Here is a 20150-nt window from a genome sequence, read left to right as displayed (position 1 = left end):
CTAAATTTTTGCTGCATGGTGATGACAACTGCTCTGTCCATTAAGGTTTCTGCTGACTTGCAGAGGACTTTGTTGTCAAACACTCAGCCACAATTTGTAGAAGGCTGAACTTACACAGCTGGTCCAGTGGAGGCTGTCCTCAGCAACCCTGATCTTTAGAGGGAGGAGACTGCCGAGGTATGGGAAGTGCTCAACATGATCCAGAGTCTCTCCTTCAATATATATTGGGAATTGGAATATTTGGCTGACCAAGTGTGGGTTAATTAGTTTTATTTAGGCAACATTCAAGGACAGGCAAAGTTTCTTTCTGAATCGTTGAATGGTTTCAAGAGGGAGATAGACATATTTTTAATTAAAAAAAGGGAAAGAGGGATATGGCGAACAAGTGGGGAGATGGATTTGAGACCAGGGAGAGATCAGCCATGATCCGATTGAATGGCAAAGCAGATTCAAAGGCTGAACTTGCCTACTTCTGCTCCTAATTCCTTTGTTCTTGTCTGAAGAATTTAAGAGATCGAGAGTGGCACACTGCCGTCATCTGCAAACTACAGATCATAATATCTATGGTGGTCAGTTAGCATTTTCATCAAGATGGACACAAGAGGGCAGCTGATCTTTGATGAGGTAAACTGTGAATAGTATGGGGGCCATCACACAGCCTTGCTTGAACCCCAGCCCGGAAACTAACTAAGTATTTCCCTCCTGCCTATTACAGGGAAGATCCAGACATGCATGCTCCTGAATCACCTACTTCCCATGGCTGGGAAAATCAGAGACATTGTGGCTTTAGACCTTCCAGGTCTGACATGGTAGTTGTTGCCAGACAATCCCAAAGAAAAGTCCAGAATAACACCAGAGACTCAACAGAAAATGCTGGAAAATCTCAGCATCTGTGGAGAAAGAATGGAGACAAAGTGAAGTCAGAATGACTCTTCATCAGAGCTGAAGACAAAGAAAATCAGACAAGATTTATACTGAGCGGGTGGGCATAGGCAAAAAAAACGTAAAATGGTGATGACAAAGGCGGAGAGAGGTGCTAAGAGCGTTCATTAAGAGATTGGAATGTGTGAATGGCAGCACAAAGGTGCAGAGTGTAGGAATGCGGCAATCGGCCCTAGTGGGTTGGAGGGGGAGCAAGATGGAAAGCAAAATTTTAAAAGTGGAAAAATAAAAATGAGAATATAAAGTAATACAAATAGATGAATAAGATGAAAAGATGAAATAAAAGAAATGGAGATGGAGTGGAAGTGGAGGAGAGAGCTCATGCTCTGAAGTTGTTGATCTCAATGTTCAATCCAGAAGGCTGTAAAGTGCCTCGTGACTCAAAACGTTGGCTCTATTCTCTCTCCACAGATGCTGTCAGACCTGCTGAGATTTCCAGCATTTTCCGTTTCAGATTCCAGCATCTGCAGTATTTTACTTTAATACCAGAGACTCTTCATCGCATTCACTGACCCAACTTAAGCATTTCACCCAGCACCTTTTTAGTAAATGGATTGTGCTACAACAATTTGGGTGTTCAAGAAACGTCATCAACATTCTGCAATTGCTTCATGATGATATGACTGCAACTGCTTTGAGTGGGAGATCTGAAATGGATGTCTTCAAAATTCGGATTATAATATAATTAATGGTAAAATCAAACCTTGTGCCATTGATACTTCCTTCATATTCCTAAATCTCTGTTTGGTATTTATCTAACTTTAAAAAAAACGGAGTTTCATGCAGGAAGAATTCTGTTCAAAATCTGAACAAAAATGTACACTAATACCACTCCACAAATACAGTAACTTCTTAAAAATTCATTTATAGGACATAGGCTCCGCAAGCTGGGCCAGCCCCAATTGCCCTTAAGCTGAGTGACTTGCTGGGCCATTTTATTAGGCATTTAATAATCAACCACATTGCCATGGCTCTGGAGTCACATGTAGGCTAAACCAGGTAAGGATGGAAGATTTCCTTTCCTAAAGGACATTCGTGAACAAAATGGGTTTTTACAACAATCAACAATGGTTTAATGATCATCAGACTTTTACAGAATCACAGAATATTACAGTGCAGAAGCTCATCAAGTCTCCACCAACACATGAGATGGCTTGACCTGCCCACCCAATCCCACTTACCAGCACTTGGCCCATAGCCTTGAATGTTATGGCGTGCCAAGTACTCATCCAGGTACTTTTTAAAGGATGCGAGGCATCCGCCTCCACCACCCTCCCAAACAGTGCATTCCAGACTGTCAACACCCTAAGTTAAAAGGTTTTCCTTAAATCCCCCCTAAACCTCCCATCCCTCACTTTTAACTTGTGTTCCCTCAACTAAGAGAAACAGCTGCTCCTTATCCACCCTGTCCATGCCCTTCATAATCTTGAATACCTCAAACAGGTCATCCCTCAGTCTTCTCTGCTCCAGAGAAAACAACCCAAGCCTATCCAACCTCTTTTCATAACTTAAATGTTCCATCTCAGGCAACATCCTGGTGAATCTCCTCTGCACCCCTTCCAGTGCGATTACATCCTTCCTATAATGTGGTGACCAGAACTGCACACAGTACTCCAGCTGTTCTACACAACTCCATCATGACCTCTCTGCTTTTGTAATCTATACCCCGATTGATAAAGGTGAGTGTGCCATATGCCTTTTTCACCACCCTATTAATCTGCCTTTTCGCCTTCAGAGATCTATGGACAAACAAAGAAGAAAATTACAGCACAGGAACAGGCCCTTCGGTCCTCCAAGCCTACACTGACCATTCTGCCCAAGGTCCCTTTGTTCTTAGGAACTTCTCAGTGACAAATTACTCCTTCCAAAGTGTATCACCTCACACTTTTCAGCGTTAAACTCCATCTGCCACTTATCCGCCCATTTGACCATCTTGTCGAGATTTTTCTGGAACCCAAGGACACTCAGGGTGGTTGACACTCAGTGTTAACCACCCTGCCAATCTTTGTGGCATCGGCAAACTTACTGATCCTACTCCCCACATAGTCATCTATTTCATTCATATAAATGATGAACAATAGGGGGCCCAGCACGGATCAATGTTGTACGCCACTGATCACTGGTCTCCAGTCACTAAAGCAGCCATCTTCATCACCCTCTGTCTCCTACCACTAAACCAATTATGAATTCACCTAGTCAGATCACCCTTTATCGCCTTCTTAATAAAGTCTCCCATGTCCAGATTTAGAACTAATGACAAACTTGCCAAACAGTTATGAATAAAATAGAAAAAGGATGCATATTTGTAGAAAGCACAATTCAAACTCAATTGTTTATTAATCACACACTTTACTTTCTTTAAAATGGTCGCACACAAGAAGTGCCCTTGTGGAAAGGCAAATCAGTATATAGCATGTACTGTAAGCAGAAAACAGAAAGAAACAGGTTTAGCATTTATGGTTCATAACCTGGATATTGTTAGTAGACAAATATCAGAAGCTACCGGTCCTATATCTCTGAAGCCAGATTGAATGACATTGGCATAAGCCTGGCAGAATCTCTTTTGCATCGTTCTTATGAACGGTGGTGCAAAAGGACAAAAAAATTCTATTTCATTTAAAATAGGATTTAAGATTTAGAAGATTACATTCAATCATTAATGTAAGCAGCAGCATTGCAAAAACACACGCATGTATTGTCTGAGGACTTATAACCTGATACACTCTTTCAAACAGAGCAATACATGAAAATATGCAACTCTCTGACTTGCTGTGTGAAAACAAGAACCAGATTTGCTCTTTGAAAAACAAAGTCAATTTCAGAAATGTTTTCAGGCCGAATAAATAAAACAGTAGTAATTACCTTTGCTTCAACTTCCTTGATAAAAGTACACGTATACTCCATCGAGTGTGCTATCTCTGTTGCTCTTTTATACATCTTGTAACTCTCCGGGCTAACCTGCTCTAAGTAGACAGTGATGGACTCATGAATGCTGAGATAGCTCAAACGGAATGATACATCCAGGGACAGAAGATACAGAGCATTTCCTATGCTCTCTGGCAGAATCTCACTAGCCTGTGAGAGAATTAAAACCTTGAAATAAGTCACAAATATAATCACTTCCAGCAAAACATTAGAAAACTATAACTTAAGTTCACCGGGACAGATGCCAAGTGCAGTTTATTTACTCAGTGTTTCCTGAAGTGACTTTTATGCTCAGTTTCACAAAATGTAAAGCTGCTTTAGCTACAGGTTTGATTTAGTGAAAGATCAAAATATTTACCTCCAGCAGAAACTATTTTCATTTAATTTTGGATTTCAGATATCTTGTGCCAATTTCGAGAGTAAATGTTTCTGTTACGGTCCCTATACAAATATATGTCTTTCCCCCACTGAATTCCAAAACTATACCGAGGGTTTGAATAGGAAACATTTTCAACATCCTAAAGCTAGAGAGAGTAAACGACAAATGATCCAAAGCTCCTCCTCCTATGATGCCTGCTGGAAAGTTCACAGACTGACAACCATCTGATAAAGACAGTACTCAGCAAGATTGTGGTGTTCCTCAAGGCAGGATAATTTGTCAACAAATGTTCAATTCATAATTGAAGCATGACCACTAAAAGGTGTTATAATAGAGAATTGAGAGAATGGTGTTCAGCACTCATGGTTTACAATTCAGAAGTCAGGAAAAACTTTGAACCAAGAGGAACAAAATAAGCTATTCTGCAAAATCTCTGCAGCCAGTTTGAATTATATCTCTTGGAATTGCATTCTAAATAATCACCATCGTCAGTACAGGAGTAGATGAAAAGTGGAATGGGGAGGGAACGGTGATCATCTGCATGATTAGTGTCTCTCAGTTAACCTTTTTAAAAATAGCTTAATTAGTAAAAACTGCTGGTGGGAGCAATAATGGCTTTAGGAGTCAGGAGGCAAGTTATTTACTGCAGAAATTCCAGCCTGTGACCTGCTCTTGTAGCCACAGTACTTATATAGCTTGCTCACTTCAGTTTCTGGTCAATGGTGATACACAGGATGTTGGTGGCGAGGGATTCTGCAATGGCAATACTAATGAATGTCATGGGGAGAAGGTTAGATTCTCTCTTGTTGGAGATGGTCATTCAGCCCGAGCCTGAATGACACCCAGGTCTTGCTGCATGCTGGCATGGGCAACTGCGTTTTCTGAGGAATTACCAATGGAACTGACGACTCTGTAATCACATTCATCTTTGACCTTATGGAGGATAAGGCCATCGATGAAGCAGGTAAAGATGGTTGCCTTAAACACTGTCCTGAGGCACTCCTGCAGCAATACACTGGGCTTGGGAAGTTCGGCCTCTAACAATTACACTATTTCTTTTGAACGAGGTTTGACTCCAGCTGGTGAAGAGCTTTCCTCTGATTCCCAATGAGTTCAATTTTCACTGCAGTTCTTTGATGCCACACGCAGTCAAATACTGCAATGTTGTCAAAGATAATCACCTCATTTCTGGATTGAGCACTTCTGTCCATGCTTGGACCAATGCTGTAAGGGGTCACAAGCCAAGCGATGCTTCCAGAATCCAAGATGAACATTGGTGGGCAGGATCAATGACACAGTTCTCAAACAGCATATGCTTGTGAAACATGAACCAAAATATCTACTGTTAGATATGATTCTGCGATTCGGAAGGACTTTCAGAATAATCCCAAGTGCACTAATCATAAGAGGTTTGCAGCCCAAAAAGTGGCCACTTGGACCATCGCGCTTCTGCCAGCTGAAGAACGAGCTACTCAGCCTAATCCCACTTTCCAGCATTTGGTCCGTAACCCTGCAGGTTATGGCATTTCAGGTGCATATCTAGACACCTTTTAAATGAGTTGATAGTTTCTGCCTCTCCTTCCCTTTCAGGCAGTGAGTTCCAGACTCCTCTCCCTCCCCCCCCCCACAAATCTGGGTGAAAAGACTTTGCTCATCTCCTCGCTAATCACTTTAAATTGAGGAGTCAGGAGGCAAGTTATTTACTACAGAATTTGCAGCCCATGACGTTCTCTTGTAGCCACAGTACTTATGTAGCTTGCCCACTTCAGTTTCTGGTCAATGGTGAAACACAGGATGTTGGTGGTGAGGGATTCTGCAATGGCAATACTAATGAATGTCATGGGGAGAAGGTTAGGTTCTCTCTTGTTGGGAGACGGTCATTCAGCCCGAGCCTGAATGACACCCCCAGTCACTGACCTATCTGCTAAAGTAAATAGGCCCTTTCCTTGCACTGTATCCAGGCCCCTCACAATTTTGTACATCAAATTTCCCCTAAGCCTCCACTGTTCCAGGAGGAACATCAGTCTAGCCAATCTTTCCTCATAGCTGCATTTCTCCAGTCCTGGCAACATCCTTCTAAGTCTTGTGTACCCACTCTCATGCAATTGCATATTTTCTGTAATGAGGTACCCAGAACCGCACACGCTACTCAAGTTATGTCCTGTTATTTTATTCTATGCCTTGGTTAATAAACTAAGGGATTCCATGTGTCATCTTAACCATATTATCAATCTGCTTTGCTACCTACAGGAATCTGTGGACGTTAACTCCAAGGTGTCTCACTTCCTCCACACCTCTCCGTATCTTCCCATTTCTCGGTAATTTTTTTGTTTAACCTCCCTCAAGTCAGAATTGTTTTGTCCTGCTTTTTCTTGACAAGGCATATCTGGGCAATTTTTCACATTGTCAGACAGATGTTGTATTGTAGCTGTGCTGGAACAGCTTGGCTAGAGGCACATCTAATTCTGGAGTGCCAGTCATCATGGCTAATGCAGGATGTTGCCTGAGCCCATAGGCCTTGCTGTAACCAGTGTACTCAGACCTCTGTTGATATCACATAGAATGAAGTACATTGGTTCGCTGGCATCTATGAGAATGGGCATCACGGGAGGAAGCCTAGATGGATCACCCTAGCTTTTTACACTCACGTGATCCACTATCATTGAGGAAAGGATATTTGCAAAGTGATGATGCCCACGCGACATGGAGAACATCCTTGATGTGAAGAGGGGTTTCTTTCTCCACAAGGATTGTAGTGGTCACTCCTGCCAATTCCACATGCAACAGGTAGAATGGTGTGGATGAAATCAAGTAGGAATTTCCACTTATGTTGGTTCTGTTACCATTTGCCACAGGCCCATTCAGGCAGATGTGTCCTTTAGGAGCAGATATGTCCTTAAGGGCTCAAGCAGCTCAGTCAGCTACTAAGCTAAACAATATACATTCAGAACAGATCTTGCAACAAAAGATTGGGCATCCTTGAGATGTTGTGAGCCATCAGCAGCAGCAGAATTATATTCAACACAATCTAACCTCATGGATCTCGATATCCCTTACTCCACCATTACCTTCAAGCCAGGCCAACCCTATTCAATGATGAGTGCAGGACAGCATGCCAAGAGCAGAGAGGTATGAATCTTGTGAAGCTAGAACACATAACTACGTGCATGCTAAGCAGCAAAAATAGCAAGTGATTGACAAGAGCTAAGCTATCTCACAACTAAGAGGTCAGATCAGAGCTCTATAGTTGTGCTATATACAGTCATGAATGTTTGCAGATAACTAAACCACTATAGGAGGAGGAGGAGGCGGCATCGCCACAAACACGCCCACGGGAATCTAGATGAAGGGCACGATGTAAAGTTTGGTTGTATACTGTGTCACTTTTAATTTCACGCAGTACATCCTGTAAAGTAAGCCTGGATTTTTAACATTACTGAAAGATATGCAAAATTATGCCCATCTGCTTGTGGTCCCTGCAATATACTTTTGGGATTTTGGAATGTACATATGGCAAGGATATTACTTGTAGAAGTTCATCTTAACTCAAAATTATTGCAGACGAAGATAGTTTTGGGGAAGTTCCCTAAACCCCAAATATCACTATTTTAATCTCCATAAAGTCATGTGGCTCTAGAGTTATGTTCAAGACTATCTCTAATTCCAAGCGCCATGAAAGAAATTAATCTGCTCCAGACTGAACATAGGTTCTTCCTTAAAATGGAAAACACAACAGCCGGTGGAGGAAGAAATAAAATGGCTGGCTTTAGTTTAAATTGAAAATACAATTACATTCAATATAAACAAAGCAACAAGAGGCGATGGGATTTTTTTTTTAAGGTTTGCCCTTACTTCATTTTGATAAGCTATTGCCCCAGGGTTACAGACATGACCATGCTTGTGTGTATAATTCTTCTAGAACAAGCAGTTTGCTCTGTTCCCATTTAGTCATGGGTTTGTGTATAATACATGGGGCAAAACATTAGTTTGCTTGAACCAGTTTTTTTTTGCGGGGGGTCGGGGGGGACTTTGGAAATACTAACACACTCATGTTAGTAATTCTCAGTAGAAAGCATATCACTCATTGCAAAAACCGTGTTTTACGATAAATTGAAAGAACACAGAATTTTCAAAATGCTTGCCTCTTTAGTCTCAAGTTTCCTTGTACAATATTATAATATAAAATCTTGACTTTGATTGGTGTACAAGTAACTCTGACAAATTAGCAGTCCCTCTAGATTGATCCCAGAAGGTAACTAGAACGTAACCAATGTAATTTCAGACTCATTTATCACTAAAATTCACTGGAGATATCACATTGTAATTTTATTCTGTTCTCAATGAGCCAGATTTTTGGTGACAGTTATTATTTCGGAATGTATACACAGGACGATGCCAGGCCTAGCTTCTGAATGTAGACAACCACACTATGTACACCAGGCCCTGTGCAGAACAAAGCAAGGGTGGCACCCCACCAACAATATGCAGTAGCATCAAGGGAACTTCAAAGAGACAAGCTTCTTGAGAATTCTTTATTGTTTCAAGTTATCTCAAAATGCATTTTCTGCAGTGAGTGATATACGATCTTCCCATTTCCTGACTGATGCACAGGAACATTTTATGGGTTGTGTTAATTATTTCCAAAGGTTCCCTCAAAGAGGAAAGTTTGAGATTAGTTTAAGCAAGCTAACATTTTGTCCCATATCCCATTCACAGAGTTAGGCTAAATGGGAACAACACAGAGTGCACTTTCCAAAGTATCTTTGCAAATTACACAATTGTGTCATGTCTGTAACCCTCAGGGCAATAGCTTGTCAAAATTAAGGAAGGAAATTGCTTCAAAATTCTCATCAACTGATGCTGCCTTGCACAGCTAAGCATTTCTACTGCATGTTCCACTGCCTGCACCCAGTGCCCTGTTATGTCATGCACTTTACAGGATTGATGGTCAACTAAAACAGCAATGTTATAAAAGACCAAAAAGGAAATCATAAATGCAAAAACTTGGAATCACCAGTTAGTTTCAGAAACTAGGATCAATATTGCAATTATTAATATACTGAGTAACTATGGCAGCCCTCAAGCCAGTTTCTCAGTGTGCTCATAAATTCACACACGGAGGGAAATATAGATCGCATTGTACAGTTTTTAAAAATCTATTGGAAATAACTGACAATTATTACCTATTATGATTGCGCTTGCTCGGTAAAATGAACTAGATCATCATCTCACCTTTTCCACAGGGAGAATTATTTGTAGCAGACGTACAGTGAATAATGCAATGCTGACAAATGCCATTCGGTGATGCACTATAGTAGCCTCTGGCTGCTCTGCAGTAATGCTGCCATTGTGATAGCCCAGAGCTTCCCCTAAAGCATCGAAGCTTGCTACAAGGTTTTCTTTCTGTAAACAGCAGGAATGAAAATTATTGCTTTGCACAGACCAGGAACACCGGCTAATTACATGCTGCAACAGGTTATCAAAGTCATAATGGCTTTTGTAAACAAAATCAAAATGTACAGATATCAATGTGTGCTGTAAAAGAAAGGTACAATTAAACATTGAGTGATTAAAAATAACAATTTAAGCAATTGTTTAAAGACATGTATTCATCTGAAAGTAAGAACACGAGAGCCACAGCTGAAAAATAATCATATGGTCAAATGAAGTTTATTCTCTCGTATGTCACCTGATCTGCTAATGCATTTTGAATGAGTGTATTTGACTATCACCTTCCTTGGCAGGTTAGATAATCTTAGCTTACATGATCTTGAGGTGAGATCTAAACAAACGTTAACGTGATTTAATAGGGCTGAAACAGAGAAACCATTTCTTCTGGTGGAAGTGATCAAGAACAAGAGGACATGGAATTCTCAGTCCCAAAAGGTCGTGGAAGCTGGATCATTAGAAGTATTTAAATTGGAAGTGGATAAATATTTGACAGATCAAGAAATAGAGGGCTATGGGGAAATAACACAGAAAAGGGGCCGAGGCCAACATAGGTCAGCCATAATTGTATTGAATGACCAGCAGGCTTGAAGGGCCTGGTTGCCATTCCTACTTCTATTTCTTGTGTTGCTGTGTGACGTGATCTCAAAATTAGAGGAGGGCCATTTAGGAGCAAAGCATAAAACACTTTTTCAAAGAAAGTGCAGTAGAAATTTCTTCCAAAGTTCCCCCCCAAAATGTTGCAGATGCTAGGACAACTGGTACTTTCTAGACTGAGTTAGATAGCTTTTAGTTAGATAAAGGTATCAAAGGATATGGAGAAAATATGGAAAAATGAAGTTTAGGTGCAAATCAGCTAAAATCTAACTGAATGACAGGGGAAAACAAAATGTTGCTATGTCCTGTTCCGATATCCTGCGTGAGGTCAAGATCCTTGCTGAACTCCCAGTTCCCAAATCCTCCATTTCAAATTCTCATCTTTATGTTTAAATCGCTTCATTACTTCCCCTTCCCTCTCTGTAACACCCTCCACCTCCATAACAAGTTTTCCTCCCACACCTCAGGCCAACCACTGCATTCTTCCCTCTCCCCCACCATGGACAGCTGTGCCTTTATCCTACTTAACCCCAATCATCCGGAATTCACTCAAAGAACTATCTCGCTTTCTCTCGACGACTTGTATTAAGATGCTCTTTAAAATGCATCCCCTTGACCAGACTTTTGCCCACCCCCTCCTAATATCCCTTCTTTAGCTTGGGATCCAATGGCATCTGAATAGGCCCATGTGAAGTGCCTTTTGGATGTATTTTTTTTCTTGCACAAATATACGAGTTGCTATCCATATCCCTGGCACATTTATGCTCTTGGGTCCTCCTCACCTAATACACCTTGAAGTAAAACATAATGAACGGGAACAAGCTAGCTTGAATACCAAATTGCCATTATCTGTACCCATTTTCTTCTTCTGTTTCACTTCTAAATGTTAGAAATATTTTCTAGCAGCACATATGTACTGAACACTATGTCTCACCTGGTCCTTATGAATGAAGTGGCGCATGCCAGACATGGTGCTGGTCAAGGAGGGCAAACTTGTGTAATGCAGGAAACTGCTATGAAACCTGCCCGCTCCGCAAACAAATAACTTCAGAGCAGGAATTAGTAATGACTGTCTCCAGGCAATGGATTTTTAAAAATTGGTACTGTCAGCAAAGCAGACTTACAAAGTAAGATTCCTACAGCTTCAGATCACATCCCCACCTGAGCGCTTCCAGCAGACAACATTGTAAGAATAGTCCACCCGTAAGCAAAATACTGTGAATGCTGGAAATCTGATATTATCATTGCATATCAAACTGCTAATACACATAGCTATAGTCTGACTTTGATCTCGGAATTTAGCAAGGGCTCGTCTTTCAAAAACAATTATCGAGGCAGATTTCCAAATTAGCACTGCTCTGACATTTATTTGCCAGGATATTTACTCATACAACTGGGGTCTGTTTCAAGCTCTGAAGATTCTTAGTACAGCTAGAGAACTGAGCTGTTTGTGTGCGTATATTAATGTCACTACAATGTGGACTTATTACTGATTTACTGCTTCCCTCTACTGGTTAAAACCAGAATATTCACCTGCAGATCAAGAAACTGATCAAAACCATCTTACCTAAATAACTGTGGTACCTTTCTTGTGGCAGTGGTCAGTGGGATTTTAAGCAGGATTTGCCAAGATAGCTATTACTTGTATTTGGAGAAAAGCAGGAGTAATTTTTAGGCTTACCATGCCCACTGGAATTAAATAAAGAACCCTGCAAATACTCAATATCTAACTGCTGTTACGTACGATGGTCTTTTTAAATCAAGGCATTATGTAATAATTCTTATTTCCACCCCTTACTCCTCGCCAAACTTTGGTGGCATTTATCAATGTCTGCTACACTCCCAGAGTCATATCCTGAACTTAGCAAAACCCCAAATGCACAGGAGTGTGACTTGGGCAGCACGGTTGCAGTGGTTAGCACTGCTGCCTCTCAATGCCAGACACACAGGTTCAATTCCCAGCTTGGATCACTGTCTGTGTGGAGTCTGCACGCTCTCCCCGTATCTGCATGGTTGGGTGCTCACTTCCTTCCACAGTCCGAAAGACTTGCAGGTTTGTTGCATTGGCCATGCTAAATTCTCCCTCAGTGCACCCAAACAGGCACGAAAGTGTGACGACTAGGGGATTTTCACAGTAACTTCATTGCAGTGTTAATTTAAGCCTACTTGTGACACGAATAAATAAGCTTATTATTTGATACATTGCAACAGTGACAGCAGTTGAAAAATACTTTATTGGTTGTAAAGCATTTGGTGGGGTGGTGGGGGAAGCGGGTGACATCCTGAATTTGTCAAAGATGCTACATAAATGTAAGGCTTTCGTTCTCTAATGTGCTAGAGACAACACTAGATTTGACTGGCATCAGGAATTGTAAAGAGAAATAACTGATGGATTTTTATTGCCATCTGCTCCCAATGGGGGTTTCCAATTTCTACCACTGGGTCCCTTTAGAAAAGGAAAACAGATGCCAGCACCCTTGGGGTGCAAATTTAAAAAATTAATCACTCTATGACTTCACATTCTGCATGGAGAACTGAACCAAGGACTGTACTTGATCTCAGATGAACAGGGCAATAACTGCCCTGACCTATTCAGTCTCATCTTAAGAAAATATTGGACACGGTTTATAGACATATCCAATAAATTAGATTTATGTAGTTCAAATATTTATGCAAACAAGCTCAGAAACGCAAGATGCCGGATAAGAACATGCACACAAGTGTACCATGTTTGACTCACTTAAACGCAGGCTGTGGCATATAATGAATAGTCTTACCAGTTCTCGACCTGTAAGACTGTCATCAACCCAAACATCTTCTGAGATTGAATCACTGATCAACAACACCACTTCAGCCAACAGCTCCAACACACACATCACAACCTTCCGACTACCTGCAAAAAAGCATTGCTGTTAACTTAATGCTTGATTTGATTTATTATTTTTGTGAAAAGTATTGTTTCTTACGCGCTATACAGACAAAGCATACCATACATAGGGAAGGAAAGGAGAGAGTACAGAATGTAGTGTTGCAGTCATAGCTAGGATGGAGAGAAAGATCAAATTAATGCAAGGTAGATCCATTCAAAAGTCTGATGACAGCAGGGAAGAAGCTGTTCTTGAGTTGGTTGGTACATGACCTCAGACTTTTGTATCTTTTTCCCAATGGAAGGAGGTGGAAGAGAGAATGTCTGGGATGCGTGGGGGTCCTTAATTATGCTGGCTGCTTTGCTGAGGCAGCAGGAAGTGTAGACAGAATCAGTGGATGGGAGGCTGGTTTGCAAGATAAATGCAGTGATTCAACAGCATTAAAAATCCAAATTTTATAAACCTAACATACTGAAGACAGCGACGGTAAATGGTCCAATTGCACTGGAAAAGAATAGTATTTAAGAATCTAGTAAAGGCAGATAAGTTTTGAAGAAACTTTTTCAGAATATGTTGGAGCAATATGCACTTAAAAAGAAAAATACAAGGGAAGTAGCTTTTGTTTCACATTTAAAGTATGCCATCACCTCATACAGAAAAGTACCTTCACATCATTTGCATTTTCTATAGAAACAATAATATTGTTGCATCAGACAATCCGCAAGGTCACTCAAGAGAATATTACTGATGTTAATTAACCCAGACAATCTTGCTATATTCCACAGTAAACAGCAGCCACAAGTTGTAATCTTCACAAACCACAGTGCTAACTAGGGATGCAGTATCCCAACCAGAGACATGGCTTCCCGTAGTTGGACATAGCCAAATGGTGTTCATAAATCATCTTAAAGTGGTAGCACTATTGCTTATTATGGAATTCCTTCAGAACAAATAAGGACGGTGTTGCCACAGTGATGCAGTCATTGAGAGGCTAGCAATGAGAACAACCTGAAAATGGGTTCCCCAAGCAGACTGGGGAGTGTTTATTTCTTTTTATATAATATCGAAAAATACTATTCTTCGATATAGAAGGATGAAGCACCTAAAACAATAACTGCTCCCCTCTGTTTCTCTCCACTTTATGGAAAGTGCAACAGGTTATCAAAGTTATAATGGCTTTTGTCACTGATAACCATAAGTGCCCTCAACTGTACATACAAGGAGCAACTGCCCAAAAGATAATTTTCCAAAATGCCAAGTTAAAAATTAACATAATACCCAAAGTTTGTTGAGCCTTCTCCACGTGAGGAATTATTTTTGATAATGGTCTTCCTGACAACCAACTCTTAGTGATTAACTTTTATATTTTACTCAGTGAGGTAATCTTTCAGTAGTGGTCAACGCACATTAACATAAAGTTCCGTGCTCATCAGTATCCACTATGACAGCATGTTGAGAAAATATACAATTCCTTTTTCCCTTTAAAGAACAATCTAAAGTATATCAAAAGAGCGAAGAGCCAGTCACTTCCCACTGCCCCCCCAACTTTGTTCCTCTTGTTGGAAGAAGACTAAGTAAATGCTAACCTAGATAAAATTACAGCAGCAAATTAACTTTTAATTGACATCAGCCATACCCTATTTAGTGTAGTTCCCCACAGTGAGCAGTGATCATAAAGGGACCGGCCAGTTTAACAGCTGGAAATCACAAGTGTGCTCCAGATTACCCGTGTGTAACACCATAATATCAATTAGCAAATAAAAGTATGGATAAATGGTAGTAATAGATGAATTACAGGGGAAAAAAAATCCAATTTTGGATTTCATTCTCCTTTTGAACAGATTTGATTTACTAATACTATGGGCTGAATTCTCCCATTTTGAGACTAAGTGCCATGGCAGGGGTGGGAACATAGAACCATAGAAAATTACAGCTCAGAAACAGGCCTTTTGGCCCTTCTTGTCTGTGCCGAACCATTTTATGCCTAGTCCCACTGACCTGCACTTGGACCATATCCCTCCACACCCCTCTCATCCATGAACCCGTCCAAGTTTTTCTTAAATGTTAAAAGTGACCCCGCATTTACCACTTTATCCGGCAGCTCATTCCACACTCCCACCACTCTCTGCGTGAAGAAGCCCCCCCCTAATATTCCCTTTAAACTTTTCTCCTTTCACCCTTAACCCATGCCCTCTGGTTTTTTTCTCCCCTAGCCTCAGCGGAAAAAGCCTGCTTGCATTCACTCTATCTATACCCATCAAAATCTTATACACCTCTATCAAATCTCCCCTCAATCTTCTACGCTCCAGGGAATAAAGTCCCAACCTATTCAATCTCTCTCTGTAACTCAGCTTCTCAAGTCCCGCCAACATCCTTGTGATAGACTGCTTCCTGCTGCAGAGGCTGGTGGGAAAACACGCCAAATCTTCCGACCTCGACAATAATGCACCTGTGTGTTTTATGCTGCATTCAGTAGCGGGGCAGTCCTGGATGGCACGTAGTCCACCATGGTGTCTGGGCACCATATTCAAAAGGTGCTCAACATCACTGATGCACTATTCAAGATAGATCACCAGGAATATTCTGAAGCTGGAAACTGAACCCCCTCCAGGCCACTGAATCTGGAAGGTCCACCTGCAGATGCTCCCCCCAGACACCCCTGCGGCATTACAGGGTTCAGGGCTGTCTTGATCCTAAACTCTGAGGGCATCCCCAGGCATTGTTCAGGTTCAACCCAACATTTGTACGGTATGTTGTTCCAAAAGTATTTCACGCCAGCATCACAGAGAATCAAGCATGGGGAGGGGTCAGACCTTCATCTGTATCCCATTTATAGAATGCAAATAAGATTCACGCCAGCCTTTGGCAGGCTTTCTGACCCACCATGGCAGGCACCAGTGGAAGATCAGGCTGTAAATTCACACTGACATAAAAACGATTGCTAGCTCCCCCACCACTGGACTTGCCAGCAGGGATGAAGTGGGGTAATTAAAATAATTTGATATGGAAACACATTAGGATGTACATTTACAGCTTTAGAAATAGGTGAATGTAGTTTGAATATTAATAGTTTTAAAGTCAGTTATGGGAGACTTTCAGGCATGACAGGAATGGTAGCTAAAACAGTTAAGCATTAAGGAGATAGCAAAGCCGACAGCGCGTCATTGTTGCTGTGAGTCAGGAAGGCCACACTATGGAGATAAGGGGCCATTTGTGTACTACACTGTGTTTTCTCTGTAACTGATTTATTGATATGCATGTAAGACCTCCTAATATTGTATAACCAAAAGATATAAATATGTTACACAGCCATCATATTGGGCAGACACTCTGTAGGAGCAGGGCTATGCCCCCCAAGTATGTTTCTGAATAAAGTCTCAGTTATTGCAACTTACAGACTTGAGTAGCTGCGATCATTTCCACAACAGGGGCGTGGGAGAATTCCACCCAAGTCTTTGGTATCACTAATGCTAGTTTTTTAATGCCATAAGGTCACAAATGCAAGTCATGCAAAATGTAATATAGGCCCTATTCGCTGGTATCAAATCTCAAATCAAAATTAATTGTAACAAGGCCAAATACAGAAATCAACTGCTATACCATCCTAACAATATGTCAACTCTAACCTCAGAGCAACACCTCCCATTCTACCAGTGTGCATTTTCAGATTGTGAAGACTCACAGGAGATTATAATAGTTCAACAGGGAGAAGTTATCCAATCTCAGCTGAATTCAACTTCAAGATCCATAATCTTTATACCTTCACTCTGATCCTCTTCCTAGGTTCAGGCAGTTCATACATTGGATATTTGGTCTACTGATCTTCAGACCCATCTTCCAGTACTTTTTGCCAGTTCTTGAGATTATCAGTTATGTTCTCATCAGCCCCACCACATCGTTGAATGTCATCTGCAAATATCGCTGACCAATGCGGGCGGCACGGTAGCACAGTGGTTAGCACTGCTGCTTCACAGCTCCAGGGACCTGGGATCAATTCCTGGCTTGGGTCACTGTCTGTGTGGTGTTTGCACATTCTCCTTGTGTCTGCGTGGGTTTCCTCCGGGTGCTCCGGTTTCCTCCCACAATCCAAAGATGTGCGGGTTAGGTTGATTGGCCATGCTAAACTTGCCCTTAGTATCCTGGGATGCGTAGGTTAGAGGGATTAGTGGGTAAATATGTAGGGATATGGGGGTAGGGCCTGGGTGGGATTGTGGTCGGTGCAGACTCGATGGGCCGAATGGCCTCTTTCCGTGCTGTAGGGTTTCTAAGACTTCTAAGACAGTGCACTTCCTGTCTCACTTGCTCAGCACTGTGCTACCAAATTCTTCATATACTTCTTTTTGAAACAATAGGTAGTTTCTCAGTTGATCTCTATCTCCCTGATTTTCCATTCAAGGTATGATTGTCTGTTCCTCCCTTTTAACTTGAGCTCAGTGACAAAAAGGATAACTTAGACATGTTACTCAAAAATGAACAGTTTTTACAAAGCCGGTTACCTGTTCTGAGCATTGGCACTGCATGTTCCAAGACAAGCACACAGAACTGTGGGAGACTAAGCTGCTGGAACTGAAGCTCCAAGGAATCCTCACTCTCCATCTCAGGTAGCTCCAAGTGGGCCAAGTCCACTACAGAATGGTTAGACACTGGACTTCCAGAGTTAGGAAATCCTTGGGAACTGCTTCCACTAGAATAGAAAGAACATTTAAAGGAAAGCTTTAAAAACACACAAGAAATCACACTTCAGCAGAAAGAGGTAAAGATCATAAGATGGTAAATCACCAATGGCATATCGAACTATCTATTTACATCTTTCTTATTGGACTCCAGCTCTTGACATTATTCAAGTATTATTGGAACAAAAACCAGAGTCATTTTCATGCGACAAAATGCATCACATATCAGGTGGATTGGCTCCAAGAATTTGTAATTCCACATGACCAGAGGTGCAAACAAAGGGGACTACTTTTAGTAATGCCCAACATAAGGTCTTCTGGGGACATCAAAATTATTTGCTTTCTAAAAGCATATTACAATTTTTGGTTGCTGCAACTCAAAACCTACATCGCATCAAAAAAAACAGCATAACTGCAACTTCGCCAAACTGAAGTTTTTTAACTAGCAAGTAAATCAGGCTTAGTTTTAATCTTCTTACATCAAATAGCGCTTCCCTTTAGGTTGCTTGTGCCCTTCAGCTGAAATAACTTTGCCCACAAAATACCTGAAAGTCTGTATGGATAGCAAGGGAAATTGGGCTCTGGGACTCCAGTGAACAAAGCAAGCAAAAGTGGATAAATATGAGGTTATCCACTTTGGTAGCAGTGATAGGAAGACAGATTATTATTTGAATGGGTGTAAATTGAGAGAGGTGGATACTCAACAAGACCTTGGAGTCCTTGTATATCAGTCGCTGAAAGTAAGCACACAGGTACAGCAGGCAATAAAGGCAGCAAATGGTATGTTGGCCTTCATAATGAGAGGATTTGAGTATAGGGATAGGGATGTTTTACTGCAATTGTACAGGGCATTGGTGAAGCCACACCTGGAATATTGTGTGCAGTTTTAGTGTTTTCATCTGAAAAAGGATGTCCTTGCTATAGAGGGATGACAGTGAAAGTTTACCAGGTTGATTCCTGAGATGGCAGATCTGTCATATGAAGAGAGACTAAGTCGGTTAGGATTATATTCACTGGAGTTTAGAAGAGTGAGAGGGGATCTCATAGAAACTTATAAGATTCCATCAGGGTTAGACAGGGTAGATTCAGAAAGAATGTTCTTGATGGTGGGGGAGTCCAGAACTAGAAGTCATAGTTTGAGGATAAGGGGTAAACCTATTAGAACTGAGATGAGAAATTTCTTCACGCAGAGAGTAGTAAATGTGTGGAGATCACTACCACAGAATGTAGTTGAGGCCAAAACGTTGTCTGTTTTGAAGAAGAAATAGCAGATATAGCTCTTAGGGCTAAAGTGATCAAGGGATATGGGAAGAAGGGAGGGATGAGGATATTTGAATTCAATGATCAGCCATAATCAAGATGAATGCTGGAGCAGGCTCAAAGGGCCTGCTTCTAGTTTTTATTTTTCTATGTAAAGTAAGAGGTTTAGGAGTTGGGAAAAACACAGAAAGAGGGCGAATTAAAGAGTGTGAACTCAATAAGAAATTAGGTGCAAGAGGAGAAATAAAATAGAGAAAGATGGGGCTTATTTTGCGTTTATAATTAGCTGCTATTGGAAATCAATAACGTAATTAGAAGTAATCATTTGAACTGGGATTAAGGCGGCATATCACATTGTTAGTTTTACCATTAAACACAGTCATTATCTGAACTCTGCCCCTTTGTATTTATTAGGAAAATGTGGTACTTTCTCCAAAACAGGAATTTTCAGCGTGACCCTGCCCGTGATAGCAACTGATTGGAAAGTGGTTCTACCAAGCAGTATACTTAACCAGCTAAAAATCTTTCAAGTCAACTGGTTCAATACAACAGCCAGGAGAAAAAGCTTTCTTTGGAGTCCGGAGACATCATATATCTGAAACGTGTGACTTGATTCAATTTCTTCATTGCTTTAAGTGGATATTGGCTCTCAACCAAAAGTGTACCCATGACATCATGATCGACAGGGAGGACTGAGAGTAGCACAGAAATAAAGTGTTATGTTGGCAAATCCAATTCCACCCCTCATTTACTCTCAAACAATTTATCACTTGGGCCATTATGCTGATACAAAGCAAAGCAGGAAATATCAATTTCTGTGTTCCACTTTTCTGCAAGTTATCAATAAAATACATTCCACAAACAGAACGAATCAAATTGATAAATATGCAGATTTTCATAACAAAGCAGTTGCCAGCAACCTCTTTCCAACTGGACAAAAAACACCGACATATCTTTAAAGAAACTGAAATGATTCTTAATCTCCAAATGGTGGATGGAAGACTAATGGAATGGAAGTCAGCTAAATGAACATTATCCCTAGATTAATAAACCATCTTC

At 41.0% G+C, this 20150-nt stretch overlaps 1 protein-coding gene across 2 annotated transcripts in view; it reads right to left on the bottom strand.

The window, feature by feature from the left end:
* The window catches only part of rttn (rotatin), a 224289-nt gene that overhangs the window by 174959 nt on the left and 29180 nt on the right, over positions 1 to 20150 (bottom strand). Inside the window, exons 9-12 of one of the 2 annotated variants that reach the window (XM_078217148.1) lie at positions 17655 to 17842; positions 13069 to 13184; positions 9479 to 9649; positions 3805 to 4017 (exon numbers count right to left, since the gene is read on the bottom strand). In XM_078217148.1, the coding sequence (XP_078073274.1) occupies positions 3805 to 4017; positions 9479 to 9649; positions 13069 to 13184; positions 17655 to 17842 (688 nt within the window). Of the gene's footprint in view, positions 1 to 3804; positions 4018 to 9478; positions 9650 to 13068; positions 13185 to 17654; positions 17843 to 20150 lie in introns of those variants that run through there. The other variant, XM_078217147.1, reaches the window with a different exon arrangement.

This window comes from Mustelus asterias, chromosome 7 (genome assembly GCF_964213995.1).
Source record: "Mustelus asterias chromosome 7, sMusAst1.hap1.1, whole genome shotgun sequence".
Classification (NCBI taxonomy): domain Eukaryota; kingdom Metazoa; phylum Chordata; class Chondrichthyes; order Carcharhiniformes; family Triakidae; genus Mustelus; species Mustelus asterias.
The sequence above is the reverse complement of the archived record's forward strand: the minus strand, read 5'-3'. Positions and strand labels throughout refer to the sequence as shown.